We start from the raw sequence: 17,855 nt of genomic DNA, 5'->3' as shown, positions 1-17,855 counted from the left end.
TACAGCGGACAACGTGTGCTTCTTCTCCAAGTGTCTGTACACATGTAAGACGGACTACGCGGTGTGCGGGGACCCCCACATGATAGAGGCGTCGCTCTCCGCCTTCCTGCCCTCGCTGAGCGCTGCACCCCGAGTCTCAGTTCCCAACCCCTGGATCAGGTCCTACTCATTCTCGGACACAGAGGAGTAAGTATCAGGGCTCCCTCCTCGGCCTGTGATTGTCTGTGGTGGCGGAGATCCCGGGGGTCATCTGCAGATGGGGGGTAAATATGGTGTGAGGAGCCACAATTCATACAGTGATGACATCACTCACAGACTCATCGGGGGCCGGTCCTCAGTGACACATTACAGGACATTATACAGTGGGCTGTGATGTCATCCACCACGTCTGTGTATATACTATGTGTTGTGATGTCACCCACCACGTCTATGTATATACTATGTGCTGTGATGTCATCCACCACGTCTATGTATATACAGTGTGCTGTGATGTCATCCACCACGTCTGTATATATACTATGTGCTGTGATGTCATCCACCACGTCTATGTATATACAGTGTACTGTGATGTCATCCACCACGTCTGTATATATTGTGGGCTGTGATGTCATCCACCACGTCTGTGCATATACTGTGGGCTGTGATGTCATCCACCACGTCTGTATATATACTATGTGCTGTGATGTCATCCACCACGTCTATGTATATACAGTGTACTGTGATGTCATCCACCACGTCTGTATATATTGTGTGCTGTGATGTCATCCACCACGTCTGTGTATATATACTGTGTGCTGTGATGTCATCCACCACGTCTGTGCATATACTGTGTGCTGTGATGTCATCCACCACGTCTGTGCATATACTGTGTGCTGTGATGTCATCCACCACGTCTGTGTATATACTGTGTGCTGTGATGTCACCCACCACGTCTGTGTATATACTGTGTGCTGTGATGTCATCCACCACGTCTGTGTATATACTGTGTGTTGTGATGTCATCCACCACGTCTGTGTTTATACTGTGTGCTGTGATGTCATCCACCACGTCTGTGTATATACTATGTGCTGTGTTGTCATCCACCACGTCTGTGTATATACTGTGTGCTGTGATGTCATCCACCACGTCTGTGTATATACTGTGTGCTGTGATGTCATCCACCACGTCTGTGTATATACTGTGTGCTGTGATGTCATCCACCACGTCTGTGTATATACTGTGGGCTGTGATGTCACCCACCACGTCTGTGTATATACTATGTGCTGTGTTGTCATCCACCACGTCTGTGTATATACTGTGTGCTGTGATGTCATCCACCACGTCTGTGTATATACTGTGTGCTGTGATGTCATCCACCACGTCTGTGTATATACTGTGTGCTGTGATGTCATCCACCACGTCTGTGTATATACTGTGGGCTGTGATGTCATCCACCACGTCTGTGTATATACTGTGGGCTGTGATGTCATCCACCACGTCTGTGTGTATACAGTGTGCTGTGATGTCATCCACCACGTCTGTGTATATACTATGTGCTGTGATGTCATCCACCACGTCTGTGTATATACTATGTGCTGTGATGTCATCCACCACGTCTGTGTATATACTGTGTGCTGTGATGTCATCCACCACGTCTGTGTATATACTGTGGGCTGTGATGTCATCCACCACGTCTGTGTATATACAGTGTGCTGTGATGTCATCCACCACGTCTGTGTATATACTGTGTGCTGTGATGTCATCCACCACGTCTGTGTATATATACTGTGTGCTGTGATGTCATCCACCACGTCTGTGTATATATACTGTGTGCTGTGATGTCATCCACCACATCTGTGTATATACTGTGGGCTGTGATGTCATCCACCACGTCTGTATATATACTGTGTGCTGTGATGTCATCCACCACGTCTGTGTATATACAGTGTGCTGTGATGTCATCCACCACGTCTGTGTATATACTGTGTGCTGTGATGTCATCCACCACGTCTGTGTATATATACTGTGTGCTGTGATGTCATCCACCACGTCTGTGTATATATACTGTGTGCTGTGATGTCATCCACCACGTCTGTGTATATACTGTGGGCTGTGATGTCATCCACCACGTCTGTATATATACTATGTGCTCTGATGTCATCCACCACGTCTGTGTATATACTATGTGCTGTGATGTCATCCACCACGTCTGTGTATATACTGTGTGCTGTGATGTCATCCACCACGTCTGTATATATACTGTGTGCTGTGATGTCATCCACCACGTCTGTGTATATACTGTGTGCTGTGATGTCATCCACCACGTCTGTGTATACACTGTGTGCTGTGATGTCATCCACCACGTCTGTGTATATACTGTGTGCTGTGATGTCATCCACCTCGTCTGTGTATATACTATGTGCTGTGATGTCATCCACCACGTCTGTGTATATACTGTGTGCTGTGATGTCATCCACCACGTCTGTGTATATACTGTGGGCTGTGATGTCATCCACCACGTCTGTGTATATACTGTGGGCTGTGATGTCACCCACCACGTCTGTGTATATACTGTGGGCTGTGATGTCACCCACCACGTCTGTGTATATACTGTGGGCTGTGATGTCATCCACCACGTCTGTGTATATACTATGTGCTGTGATGTCATCCACCACGTCTGTGTATATACTGTGTGCTGTGATGTCATCCACCACGTCTGTGTATATACTATGTGCTGTGATGTCATCCACCACGTCTGTGTATATACTATGTGCTGTGATGTCATCCACCACGTCTGTGTGTATACTGTGGGCTGTGATGTCACCCACCACGTCTGTGTATATACTGTGTGCTGTGATGTCATCCACCACGTCTGTGTATATACTGTGTGCTGTGATGTCATCCACCACGTCTGTGTATATACTATGTGCTGTGGTGTCATCCACCACGTCTGTGTATATACTGTGTGTTGTGATGTCATCCACCACGTCTGTGTATACAGTGTGCTGTGTTGTCATCCACCACGTCTGTGTATATACTGTGTGTTGTGATGTCATCCACCACGTCTGTGTATATACTATGTGCTGTGATGTCATCCACCACGTCTATGTATATACTGTGTGCTGTGATGTCATCCACCACGTCTGTGTATATACTATGTGCTGTGATGTCATCCACCACGTCTGTGTATATACTGTGTGTTGTGATGTCATCCACCATGTCTGTGTATATACTATGTGCTGTGATGTCATCCACCACGTCTGTGTATATACTGTGTGTTGTGATGTCATCCACCACGTCTGTGTATACAGTGTGCTGTGTTGTCATCCACCACGTCTGTGTATATACTGTGTGTTGTGATGTCATCCACCATGTCTGTGTATATACTATGTGCTGTGATGTCATCCACCACGTCTGTGTATATACTGTGTGTTGTGATGTCATCCACCACGTCTGTGTATATACTATGTGCTGTGATGTCATCCACCACGTCTGTGTATATACTGTGGGCTGTGATGTCATCCACCACGTCTGTGTATATACTGTGGGCTGTGATGTCATCCACCACGTCTGTGTATATACTGTGGGCTGTGATGTCACCCACCACGTCTGTGTGTATACTGTGGGCTGTGATGTCACCCACCACGTCTGTGTATATACTGTGGGCTGTGATGTCATCCACCACGTCTGTGTATATACTATGTGCTGTGATGTCATCCACCACGTCTGTGTATATACTATGTGCTGTGATGTCATCCACCACGTCTGTGTATATACTATGTGCTGTGATGTCATCCACCACGTCTGTGTATATACTATGTGCTGTGTTGTCATCCACCACGTCTGTGTATATACTGTGTGCTGTGTTGTCATCCACCACGTCTGTATATATACTATGTGCTGTGATGTCATCCACCACGTCTGTGTATATACTATGTGCTGTGATGTCATCCACCACGTCTGTGTATATACTATGTGCTGTGTTGTCATCCACCACGTCTGTGTATATACTGTGGGCTGTGATGTCATCCACCACGTCTGTGTATATACTATGTGCTGTGATGTCATCCACCACGTCTGTGTATATACTGTGTGCTGTGATGTCATCCACCACGTCTGTGTATATACTGTGTGCTGTGATGTCATCCACCACGTCTGTGTATATACTATGTGCTGTGGTGTCATCCACCACGTCTGTGTATATACTGTGGGCTGTGATGTCATCCACCACGTCTGTGTATATACTGTGGGCTGTGATGTCATCCACCACGTCTGTGTATATACTGTGGGCTGTGATGTCATCCACCACGTCTGTGTATATACTGTGGGCTGTGATGTCATCCACCACGTCTGTGTATATACTGTGTGCTGTGATGTCATCCACCACGTCTGTGTATATACTGTGGGCTGTGATGTCATCCACCACGTCTGTGTATATACTGTGTGCTGTGATGTCATCCACCACGTCTGTGTATATACTGTGTGCTGTGATGTCATCCACCACGTCTGTGTATATACTGTGTGCTGTGATGTCATCCACCTCGTCTGTGTATATACTGTGTGCTGTGATGTCATCCACCTCGTCTGTGTATATACTGTGTGCTGTGATGTCATCCACCACGTCTGTGTATATACTGTGTGCTGTGTTGTCATCCACCATGTCTGTGTATATACTATGTGCTGTGATGTCATCCACCACGTCTGTGTATATACTGTGTGCTGTGATGTCATCCACCACGTCTGTGTATATACTGTGTGCTGTGATGTCATCCACCACGTCTGTGTATATACTGTGTGCTGTGTTGTCATCCACCATGTCTGTGTATATACTATGTGCTGTGATGTCATCCACCACGTCTGTGTATATACTGTGTGCTGTGATGTCATCCACCACGTCTGTGTATATACTGTGTGCTGTGATGTCATCCACCTCGTCTGTGTATATACTGTGTGCTGTGATGTCATCCACCACGTCTGTGTATATACTGTGTGCTGTGTTGTCATCCACCACGTCTGTGTATATACTGTGTGCTGTGATGTCATCCACCACGTCTATGTATATACTGTGTGCTGTGATGTCATCCACCACGTCTGTGTATATACTGTGTGCTGTGATGTCATCCACCTCGTCTGTGTATATACTGTGTGCTGTGATGTCATCCACCACGTCTGTGTATATACTGTGTGCTGTGTTGTCATCCACCACGTCTGTGTATATACTATGTGCTGTGATGTCATCCACCACGTCTATGTATATACTGTGTGCTGTGATGTCATCCACCACGTCTGTATATATACTGTGTGCTGTGATGTCATCCACCACGTCTGTGTATATACTGTGTGCTGTGATGTCATCCACCACGTCTGTGTATATACTATGTGCTGTGGTGTCATCCACCACGTCTGTGTATATACTGTGGGCTGTGATGTCATCCACCACGTCTGTGTATATACTGTGGGCTGTGATGTCATCCACCACGTCTGTGTATATACTGTGGGCTGTGATGTCATCCACCACGTCTGTGTATATACTGTGGGCTGTGATGTCATCCACCACGTCTGTGTATATACTGTGTGCTGTGATGTCATCCACCACGTCTGTGTATATACTGTGGGCTGTGATGTCATCCACCACGTCTGTGTATATACTGTGTGCTGTGATGTCATCCACCACGTCTGTGTATATACTGTGTGCTGTGATGTCATCCACCACGTCTGTGTATATACTGTGTGCTGTGATGTCATCCACCTCGTCTGTGTATATACTGTGTGCTGTGATGTCATCCACCTCGTCTGTGTATATACTGTGTGCTGTGATGTCATCCACCACGTCTGTGTATATACTGTGTGCTGTGTTGTCATCCACCATGTCTGTGTATATACTATGTGCTGTGATGTCATCCACCACGTCTGTGTATATACTGTGTGCTGTGATGTCATCCACCACGTCTGTGTATATACTGTGTGCTGTGATGTCATCCACCACGTCTGTGTATATACTGTGTGCTGTGTTGTCATCCACCATGTCTGTGTATATACTATGTGCTGTGATGTCATCCACCACGTCTGTGTATATACTGTGTGCTGTGATGTCATCCACCACGTCTGTGTATATACTGTGTGCTGTGATGTCATCCACCTCGTCTGTGTATATACTGTGTGCTGTGATGTCATCCACCACGTCTGTGTATATACTGTGTGCTGTGATGTCATCCACCTCGTCTGTGTATATACTATGTGCTGTGATGTCATCCACCACGTCTGTGTATATACTGTGTGCTGTGATGTCATCCACCACGTCTGTGTATATACTGTGTGCTGTGATGTCATCCACCACGTCTGTGTATATACTGTGTGCTGTGTTGTCATCCACCATGTCTGTGTATATACTATGTGCTGTGATGTCATCCACCATGTCTGTGTGTATACAGTGTGCTGTGATGTCATCCACCACGTCTGTGTATATACTATGTGCTGTGATGTCATCCACCACGTCTGTGTATATACTGTGGGCTGTGATGTCATCCACCACGTCTGTGTATATACTATGTGCTGTGTTGTCATCCACCATGTCTGTGTATATACTATGTGCTGTGATGTCATCCACCATGTCTGTGTGTATACAGTGTGCTGTGATGTCATCCACCACGTCTGTGTATATACTATGTGCTGTGATGTCATCCACCTCGTCTGTGTATATACTGTGTGCTGTGATGTCATCCACCACGTCTGTGTATATACTGTGTGCTGTGATGTCATCCACCTCGTCTGTGTATATACTATGTGCTGTGATGTCATCCACCACGTCTGTGTATATACTGTGTGCTGTGATGTCATCCACCACGTCTGTGTATATACTGTGTGCTGTGATGTCATCCACCACGTCTGTGTATATACTGTGTGCTGTGTTGTCATCCACCATGTCTGTGTATATACTATGTGCTGTGATGTCATCCACCATGTCTGTGTGTATACAGTGTGCTGTGATGTCATCCACCACGTCTGTGTATATACTATGTGCTGTGATGTCATCCACCACGTCTGTGTATATACTGTGGGCTGTGATGTCATCCACCACGTCTGTGTATATACTATGTGCTGTGTTGTCATCCACCATGTCTGTGTATATACTATGTGCTGTGATGTCATCCACCATGTCTGTGTGTATACAGTGTGCTGTGATGTCATCCACCACGTCTGTGTATATACTGTGTGCTGTGATGTCATCCACCACGTCTGTGTATATACAGTGTGCTGTGATGTCATCCACCACGTCTGTGTATATACTGTGTGCTGTGATGTCATCCACCACGTCTGTGTATATACTGTGTGCTGTGATGTCATCCACCACGTCTTTGTATATACTATGGGCTGTGATGTCACAGGTACGCGGCTCCGTCTCTGGGTGACTTGGGGTCTCGGGATCCTCCTTTCCTCATCGCTTGTCTCCTCTTTAGGTGGGAGGTGAATCCATCCTTCTGTGACTCCGTGAAGCGACTGCCTCCGTACATTAACCCCCATCGTCTCCTTGCCATGATGGATCTCGCCATATTTGACTTCTTAATGGGTTAGTGGTGGTCTCTGGTCCTGTCAGAAAATGCACGCAGCCCACCATCCCTCTACCAGGTGCAGGGTAATGAGTGTCGAGCTGCCGTCCCTCTGGTGACCCCAAATATCAGCCTCTGGTCTGTCCTGGTGGGTGGGTGGTCTGGACCCGTAGGGGTCCGGGTAAATGGGGTGGGTCGGCCCCAGGATCAGGGGGATCTGACGTTTTATATAGTTTTTGTCACTTCTTCTCACTCTCACCAGGAAACATGGACCGGCATCACTACGAAATATTCACAAGGTTCGGGGATGACGGCTTCCTGCTGCACCTGGACAACGCCCGAGGGTGAGGGGCTGCGGGGGGCTCCATGGGGTCCTCTCTTCTCTTCCCCGTATCTCAGCTTCCTGAAAGCATGTCTTCCCAAAACTCAGACACAAGCTGAGCCTCCTACACATTGGGTCCCCCCATACCCAAACTCTGCCCCCCCATAACTACACACTCCACACCCCCAGTACCCAAAGCCTCCCCATCCCCGTAACTACACACTGCCCTCTCCTGGTAACCAAACTCTGGGACCTTCACCCTGTACCCAAATTCTGCCCCCCCTATGGCCAAAGTCTGGGCCTTCCCCCTGTACCCACACACTAGGCCCCCCGTACCCATGATGTAAAGTCCCAGAGGGCGGTAGTCGTGGACGAGCTGCGGCTCCATGACGCCCTGGCTCGTTACAGGACAATCGTGTCCCAGTCCCGGTGTGCTGTCAGGTGTGGGGTGCACCACACTCACTTGTAGGCCCCCGACCTCCGCTGTCTCCAGGCCTCCATCTTCCGGAGCCGCCGCACATAACTCAGGGGACACCAAGTTCATTTCAGCACACAGAAGATGACTGGACAGTTCATCAGACTGTAACTCGCAGGATCGGGCACGGCACTTCTTATTCCTTGTTTCCTTACGACAGTGCGTCTTCAGCATCACCGTCTGTTCCTCCTGGACTATCCCCATGTTTACTGACTCTCTCAGCCCCAGGGATGTGCACCGGGATCTGTTACCTTCCCTTCACACTGTTCCATGTCCATCGTCCCCTGTACGCCAGAGGATAAGGCACTCTTCGTAGTACCTGTATTGAGCCTTGAGCTCCGGACATTGCAGGAATGTCTTCAAGGAATTCTAGTAAGGCCTCCCACTGCCCCGGACAATAGGTTCTTGCTTTCATTATCAGTCCACTGCAACTTGAACTTGACCTTGATTAGCAAACTTCCCTATCTGACTGCCCTTCAGGAAGCAGTCCCTTTTCACTAGCACGACCCCCTCCCACTTTGGGCTAGTCCCAAATGTTATGTCTTCAACTAACTACTGTCACTATCATATAACAGTATGTGCTAAGCATATTACTCTTACAATACCGATCACACACTCTCTTGTCCTAAATCCTAAGCCACATCTTACCCTACGCTGTACACTACCAGCACTATGCATATCACCATATCACAGTCTATATCATCATATACACTGAAACCGCAGGACATAGTTCACATTTCACATGACACAATATATGTATAAAAACACATGACACTATTTACATAATGCAATTGGTGGCTGCAGGGTTAGGAAAACCACAGTACAGCCCACACACTTAGACCCACACACTGGGCCCCCCCTGTACCCACACACTGGGCCCTCCCCCTGTACCCACACACTGGGCCCTCCCCCTGTACCCACATACTGGGCCCTCTTCCCCCGTACCCACACACTGGGCCCTCCCCCTGTACCCACATACTGGGCCCTCTCCCCCCGTATTTCACACACTGGGCCCTCTGCCCCGTACCCACACACTGGGCCCTCTCCCCCCATATTCACACACTGGGCCCTCCCCCTGTACCCACACACTGGGCCCTCTCCCTCCGTACCAACACACTGGGCCCTCCCCCTGTACCCACATACTGGACACTCTCCCCCTGTACCGACACACTGGGCCCTCCCCCTGTACCCACACACTGGGCCCTCTCCCTCCGTACCAACACACTGGGCCCTCCCCCTGTACCCACACACTGGGCCCTCTCCCTCCGTACCCACACACTGGGTCCTCTTTCCCCCGTACCCACACACTGGTTCCTCTCCCCCCCGTACCCACACACTGGGCCCTCTCCCCCCGTACCCACACACTGGGCCCTCTCCCCCCGTACCCACACACTGGGCCCTCTCCCCCCGTACCCACACACTGGGCCCTCTCCCCCCGTACCAACACACTGGGCCCTCCCCCTGTACCCACACACTGGGCCCTCTCCCCCCGTACCCACACACTGGGTCCTCTTTCCCCCGTACCCACACACTGGTTCCTCTCCCCCCCGTACCCACACACTGGGCCCTCTCCCCCCGTACCCACACACTGGGCCCTCTCCCCCCGTACCCACACACTGGGCCCTCCCCCCCCGTACCAACACACTGGGCCCTCCCCCTGTACCCACACACTGGGCCCTCTCCCTCCGTACCCACACACTGGGTCCTCTTTCCCCCGTACCCACACACTGGTTCCTCTCCCCCCCGTACCCACACACTGGGCCCTCTCCCCCCGTACCCACACACTGGGCCCTCTCCCCCCGTACCCACACACTGGGCCCTCTCCCCCCGTACCCACACACTGGGCCCTCTCCCCCCGTACCAACACACTGGGCCCTCCCCCTGTACCCACACACTGGGCCCTCTCCCTCCGTACCCACACACTGGGTCCTCTTTCCCCCGTACCCACACACTGGTTCCTCTCCCCCCCGTACCCACACACTGGGCCCTCTGCCCCCGTACCCACACACTGGGCCCTCTCCCCCCGTACCCACACACTGGGCCCTCTCCCCCCGTACCCACACACTGGGCCCTCTCCCCCCATATTCACACACTGGGCCCTCTCACCCCATATTCACACACTGGGCCCTCTTCCCCCGTACCCACACTGGGCCCTCTCCCCCCGTATCCACACACTGGGCCCTCTCCCCCGTACCCACACACTGGGCCTTCTCCCCCCATATTCACACACTGGGCCTTCCCACCGTACCCACACACTGGGCCCTCTTCCCCCATACCCACACTGGGCCCTCCCCCTGTACCCACATACTGGGCCCTCCCCCCATACCCACATACTGGGCCCTCTTCCCCCGTACCCACACTGGGCCCTCTTCCCCCGTACCCACACTGGGCCCTCCCCCTGTACCCACATACTGGGCCCTCTTCCCTCGTATCAACACACTGGGCCCTCTTTCCCTGTACCCACACACTGGGCCCTCTTCCCCGTACCCACACACTGGGCCCTCTTCCCCAGTACCCACATACTGGGCCCTCTTCCCCCGTACCCACACTGGGCCCTCTTACCCCGTACCCACACTGGGCCCTCTCCCCTGTACCGACATACTGGGCCCTCTTCCCTCGTATCAACACACTGGGCCCTCTTTCCCTGTACCCACACACTGGGCCCTCTTCCCCCGTGCCCACACACTGGGCCCTCTTCCCCCGTACCCACACACTGGGCCCTCTTCCCCCGTACCCACACACTGGGCCCTCTTCCCCCGTACCCACACACTGGGCCCTCTTCCCCTGTACCCACACACTGGGCCCTCTTCCCCCTGTACCCACACACTGGGCCCTCTTCCCCCTGTACCCACATACTGGGCCCTCTTCCCTCGTATCAACACACTGGGCCCTCTTCCCCCGTACCCACACACTGGGCCCTCTTCCCCCGTAACCACACACTGGGCCCTCTTCCCCCGTATCCACACACTGGGCTCTCTTCCCCCGTATCCACACACTGGGCCCTCTTCCCCCGTACCCACATACTGGGCCCTCCCCCCATACCCACATACTGGGCCCTCCCCCCATACCCACATACTGGGCCCTCCCCCCATACCCACATACTGGGCCCTCCCCCCATACCCACATACTGGGCCCTCCCCCCATACCCACATACTGGGCCCTCCCCCCATACCCACATACTGGGCCCTCTTCCCCCGTACCCACATACTGGGCCCTCTTCCCCCGTACCCACACTGGGCCCTCCCCCTGTACCCACATACTGGGCCCTCTTCCCTCGTATCAACACACTGGGCCCTCTTTCCCCGTACCCACACACTGGGCCCTCTTCCCCCGTACCCACACACTGGGCCCTCTTCCCCCGTATCCACACACGGGGCCATCTTCCCCCGTACCCACACACTGGGCCCTCTTCCCCCGTACCCATACACTGGGCCCTCTTCCCCTGTTCCCACACACTGGGCCCTCTTCCCCCGTATCCACACACTGGGCCCTCTTCCCCCGTATCCACACACTGGCCCCTTTTTCCCCGTACCCACACTGGGCCCTCCCCCTGTACCCACATACTGGGCCCTCTTCCCCCGTACCCACACACTGGGCCCTCTTCCCCCGTACCCACACACTGGGCCATCTTCCCCTGTACCCACACACTGGGCCCTCTCCCTCCGTACCCACACACTGGGCCCTCTTCCCCCGTACCCACACACTGGGCCCTCTTCCCCCGTACCCACACACTGGGCCCTCTTCCCCCATACCCACACACTGGGCCATCTTCCCCTGTACCCACACACTGGGCCCTCTCCCTCCGTACCCACACACTGGGTCCTCTTCCCCCGTACCCATACACTGGGTCCTCTTCCCCCGTACCCACACTGGGTCCTCTTCCCCCGTACCCACACTGGGCCCTCTCCCCTCGTATCCACACACTGGGCCCTCTTCCCCCGTACCCACACACTGGGCCCTCTCCCTCCGTACCACACACTGGGCCCTCTCCCTCCGTACCCACACACTGGGCCCTCTCCCTCCGTACCCACACACTGGGCCCTCTTCCCTCGTATCCACACACTGGGCCCTCTCCCCCCGTACCCACACACTGGGTCCTTTCCCCCCCGTACCCACACACTGGGCCCTCTTCCCCCGTACTCACACACTGGGCCCTCTCCCCCCGTACCCATACACTGGGCCCTCTCCCTCCGTACCCACACACTTGGCCCTCTCCCTCCGTACCCACACACTGGGCCCTCTCCCTCCGTACCCACACACTGGGCCCTCTTCCCCCGTACCCACACACTGGGCCCTCTTCCCTCCGTACCCACACACTGGGCCCTCTTCCCTCCGTACCCACACACTGGGCCCTCTTCCCTCGTATCCACACACTGGGCCCTCTCCCCCCGTACCCACACACTGGGTCCTCTTCCCTCGTACCCACACACTGGGCCCTCTCCCCCCGTACCCACACACTGGGTCCTCTTCCCTCGTATCCACACACTGGGCCCTCTCCCCCCGTACCCACACACTGGGCCCTCTTCCCCCGTACCCACACACTGGGCCCTCTTCCCCAGTACCCACATACTGGGCCCTCTTCCCCCGTACCCACACTGGGCCCTCTTACCCCGTACCCACACTGGGCCCTCTTACCCCGTACCCACATACTGGGCCCTCTTCCCTCGTATCAACACACTGGGCCCTCTTTCCCTGTACCCACACACTGGGCCCTCTTCCCCCGTGCCCACACACTGGGCCCTCTTCCCCCGTACCCACACACTGGGCCCTCTTCCCCCGTACCCACACACTGGGCCCTCTTCCCCCGTACCCACACACTGGGCCCTCTTCCCCCGTACCCACATACTGGGCCCTCTTCCCCCGTACCCACACACTGGGCCCTCTTCCCCCTGTACCCACACACTGGGCCCTCTTCCCCCTGTACCCACATACTGGGCCCTCTTCCCTCGTATCAACACACTGGGCCCTCTTCCCCCGTACCCACACATTGGGCCCTCTTCCCCCGTATCCACACACTGGGCCCTCTTCCCCCGTATCCACACACTGGGCTCTCTTCCCCCGTATCCACACACTGGGCCCTCTTCCCCCGTACCCACATACTGGGCCCTCCCCCCATACCCACATACTGGGCCCTCCCCCCATACCCACATACTGGGCTCTCCCCCCATACCCACATACTGGGCCCTCTTCCCCCATACCCACATACTGGGCCCTCTTCCCCCGTACCCACACTGGGCCCTCCCCCTGTACCCACATACTGGGCCCTCTTCCCTCGTATCAACACACTGGGCCCTCTTTCCCCGTACCCACACACTGGGCCCTCTTCCCCCGTATCCACACACTGGGCCCTCTTCCCCCGTATCCACACACTGGGCCCTCTTCCCCCGTACCCATACACTGGGCCCTCTTCCCCCGTTCCCACACACTGGGCCCTCTTCCCCCGTATCCACACACTGGCCCCTTTTTCCCCGTACCCACACTGGGCCCTCCCCCTGTACCCACATACTGGGCCCTCTTCCCCCGTACCCACACACTGGGCCCTCTTCCCCCGTACCCACACACTGGGCCATCTTCCCCTGTACCCACACACTGGGCCCTCTCCCTCCGTACCCACACACTGGGCCCTCTTCCCCCGTACCCACACACTGGGCCCTCTTCCCCCGTACCCACACACTGGGCCATCTTCCCCTGTACCCACACACTGGGCCCTCTCCCTCCGTACCCACACACTGGGCCCTCTCCCCCCGTACCCATACACTGGGTCCTCTTCCCCCGTACCCACACTGGGTCCTCTTCCCCCGTACCCACACTGGGCCCTCTCCCCTCGTATCCACACACTGGGCCCTCTTCCCCCGTACCCACACACTGGGCCCTCTCCCTCCGTACCACACACAGGGCCCTCTCCCTCCGTACCCACACACTGGGCCCTCTCCCTCCGTACCCACACACTGGGCCCTCTTCCCTCGTATCCACACACTGGGCCCTCTCCCCCCGTACCCACACACTGGGTCCTTTCCCCCCCATACCCACACACTGGGCCCTCTTCCCCCGTACTCACACACTGGGCCCTCTCCCCCCGTACCCATACACTGGGCCCTCTCCCTCCATACCCACACACTGGGCCCTCTCCCTCCGTACCCACACACTGGGCCCTCTCCCTCCGTACCCACACACTGGGCCCTCTTCCCCCGTACCAACACACTGGGCCCTCTCCCTCCGTACCCACACACTGGGCCCTCTCCCTCCGTACCCACACACTGGGCCCTCTTCCCTCGTATCCACACACTGGGCCCTCTCCCCCCGTACCCACACACTGGGTCCTCTTCCCTCGTACCCACACACTGGGCCCTCTCCCCCCGTACCCACACACTGGGTCCTCTTCCCTCGTATCCACACACTGGGCCCTCTCCCCCCGTACCCACACACTTGGTCCTCTTCCCTCGTACCCACACACTGGGCCCTCTCCCCCCGTACCCACACACTGGGCCCTCTCCCCTCGTATCCACACACTGGGCCCTCTTCCCCCGTACCCACACACTGGGCCCTCTCCCTCCGTACCACACACTGGGCCCTCTCCCTCCGTACCCACACACTGGGCCCTCTTCCCTCGTATCCACACACTGGGCCCTCTCCCCCCGTACCCACACACTGGGTCCTTTCCCCCCTGTACCCACACACTGGGCCCTCTTCCCCCGTACTTACACACTGGGCCCTCTCCCCCCGTACCCATACACTGGGCCCTCTCCCTCCGTACCCACACACTGGGCCCTCTCCCTCCGTACCCACACACTGGGCCCTCTCCCTCCGTACCCACACACTGGGCCCTCTTCCCCCGTACCAACACACTGGGCCCTCTCCCTCCGTACCCACACACTGGGCCCTCTTCCCCCGTACCCACACACTGGGCCCTCCCCCCCGTACCCACACACTGGACCCTCTCCCTCCGTACCCACACACTGGGCCCTCTTCCCCCGTACCAACACACTGGGCCCTCTCCCTCCGTACCCACACACTGGGCCCTCTTCCCTCGTATCCACACACTGGGCCCTCTCCCCCCGTACCCACACACTGGGTCCTCTTCCCTCGTACCCACACACTGGGCCCTCTCCCCCCGTACCCACACACTGGGCCCTCTTCCCTCGTATCCACACACTGGGCCCTCTCCCCCCGTACCCACACACTGGGTCCTCTTCCCTCGTACCCACACACTGGGCCCTCTCCCCCCGTACTCACACACTGTGCCCTCTCCTCCCTTACCCATACACTGGGCCCTCTCCCTACGTACCCACACACTGGGCCCTCTCACTCCGTACCAACACACTGGGCCCTCTCCCTCCGTACCAACACACTGGGCCCTCTTCCCCCGTACCCACACACTGGGTCCTTTCCCCCCCGTACGCACACACTGGGCCCTCTCCCCCCATACCCACACACTGGGCCCTCTTCCCCCATACCCACACACTGGGCCCTCTTCCCCCGTACCCACACACTGGGTCCTTTCCCCCCCGTACCCACACACTGGGCCCTCTCCCCCCGTACCCACACACTGGGCCCTCTTCCCCCGTACCCACACACTGGGCCCTCTCCCCCCGTACCAACACACTCGGCCCTCTCTCCCCCATATTCACACCATGGGCCCCTCCTCCGTATTCATACTCTTGGTGCCACATGTGATTGTGAGCCTTCCCAACAGAAATCTAATGGGGGTGACATGAGCTACTGATTTAAAGGGGTCCTTGTACACATCACATTATACGCAACTCTGTGTCTTACAGGTTTGGGCGGCATTCACACGATGAGATTTCCATCCTAGCACCTCTGTACCAGTGCTGCCTGTAAGTAATGGGGGCCACGAAGGGCAGACATGGCCCACCCTGACCTGGGTCCAAGGGCAGAAGTGGGACAACAGTGCGAGGATATGTAATGGGGGATCACACAGCAATCACAGGGTGTCGGCATTGGGGCATTACATCATCATGGGGTCACACATGTGTCCTCACCCCGGGGTGTCGGTATTGGGACGTTACATTGTTATGGGGTCACACACATGTCCTCACCCGGGGTGTCGGTATCGGGGCGTTACATTGTTATGGGGTCACACATGTGTCCTCACCCTGGGGTGTCAGCATTGGGTCATTACATTGTTATGGGGTCACACATGTGTCCTCACCCTGGTGTGTCAGCATTGGGGCATTACATTGTTATGGGGTCACACACGTGTCTTCCCCTCGGGGTGTCGGTATTGGGGCGTTACATTGTTATAGGATAACACACATGTCCTCACCCCAGGGTGTCGGTATTGGTGCATTACATTGTTATGGGGTCACACACATGTCCTCATCCCGGGTTGTTGGTATTGGGGTGTTACTTTGTTATGGGATCACACATGTATCCTTACCCCGGGGTGTTGGTATTGAGGCGTTACATTGTTATGGAGTCACAGAAGTGTCCTCTCCCCGAGGTCTCGGTATTGGGGCATTACATTATTATAGGGTCACACAGTGTCTTCCACCTGGGGTGTCAGTATTGGGGTGTTACATTGTTATGGGGTCACACACGTGTCCTCACCCTGGGGTGTCGGTATTGGGGCATTACATTGTTATGGGGTCACACAGTGTCCTCACCCCGGGGTTTCAGTATTGGGGCGTTGCATTGTTATGGTTTGATACACCCTTTGTGGACCTGTCTGGCAGGGTGAAGGACGACACGTGGCAGCGTCTGAACCTCCTGGCGGTGCCCGAGTATCGGCTGAGTGATGTGATGCGGGAGTCTTTGAGGGCGGACCCGTTGAACGCTGTCCTTGCAGAGCCGCACCTGACTGCTCTGGACCGGCGGCTGCAGAAGGTTCTGGAGGTCGTGCAGCAGTGCGTGCGGACCTTTGGGGAGGAGGCCGTGCTGATCAAAGGCACACGTCGGCCTCTGCGGAGGACACCCCAGCGCCCCAGCACCCAAAGATGACCCCATGTTCTCCATGATGGCTGTAAATCTATGGACACTAATAAAAAATTATGAATCCAGACATTTCTGGTTGGGAAAGTGATGATGTGACCAGATGTAGCTGGACCCCCAGTGCTGCTATCAGACCAGCAATGTCCAAGTGAGGATGGCACGGCAGGGGCCACACATCGCAGCCACACGCAAAAAAGGCACTGTGCCCGCATCTGCATCCAGCAATTCAGGTTTTTCATCACTTCCATTGTCTACTCCTGGTGTATAAGATCCTCCCCATCACCCCTCCCCCAGTGTATAAGATCCTCCCCATCACCCCTCCCCCAGTGTATAAGATCCGCTTCATCTCCCCTCCCCCCAGTTTATAAGATCCGACCTATCAGCCCTCCCCCAGTGTATAAGATCCGCTTCATCACCCCTCCCCCCAGTGTATAAGATCAGCTTCATCACCCCTCCCCCCAGTGTATAAGATCTGCTTCATCACCCCCCCCAGTGTATAAGATACGTTTCATCACTCCTCCCCCAGTGTATAAGATCCGCTTCATTACCCCTCCCCCCAGTGTATAAGATCCGCTTCATCACC

General features: G+C 55.0%; 1 protein-coding gene across 3 annotated transcripts in view; it reads left to right on the top strand.

Moving 5' to 3' along the window:
- FAM20A (FAM20A golgi associated secretory pathway pseudokinase) overlaps positions 1–17,342 on the top strand; it is a 255,523-nt gene extending 238,181 nt beyond the window's left edge. For all 3 annotated transcript variants that reach the window (XM_073660368.1, XM_073660367.1, XM_073660369.1), the window contains exons 7-11: positions 6–186; positions 7,437–7,546; positions 7,789–7,870; positions 16,099–16,158; positions 17,017–17,342. In XM_073660368.1, the coding sequence (XP_073516469.1) occupies positions 6–186; positions 7,437–7,546; positions 7,789–7,870; positions 16,099–16,158; positions 17,017–17,281 (698 nt within the window). In that variant the 3' untranslated portion in view covers positions 17,282–17,342. The remainder of the gene's footprint in view (positions 1–5; positions 187–7,436; positions 7,547–7,788; positions 7,871–16,098; positions 16,159–17,016) is intronic.
- Positions 17,343–17,855: the final 513 nt, after the last annotated feature.

The sequence above is a fragment of the Phyllobates terribilis genome, unplaced genomic scaffold (genome assembly GCF_046119375.1).
Source record: "Phyllobates terribilis strain yellow unplaced genomic scaffold, ASM4611937v1 Scaffold_25__1_contigs__length_18738178, whole genome shotgun sequence".
Classification (NCBI taxonomy): Eukaryota; Metazoa; Chordata; class Amphibia; order Anura; family Dendrobatidae; genus Phyllobates; species Phyllobates terribilis.
Note: the sequence above shows the minus strand (reverse complement) of the source record. Positions and strands in the feature narration are given on the sequence as shown.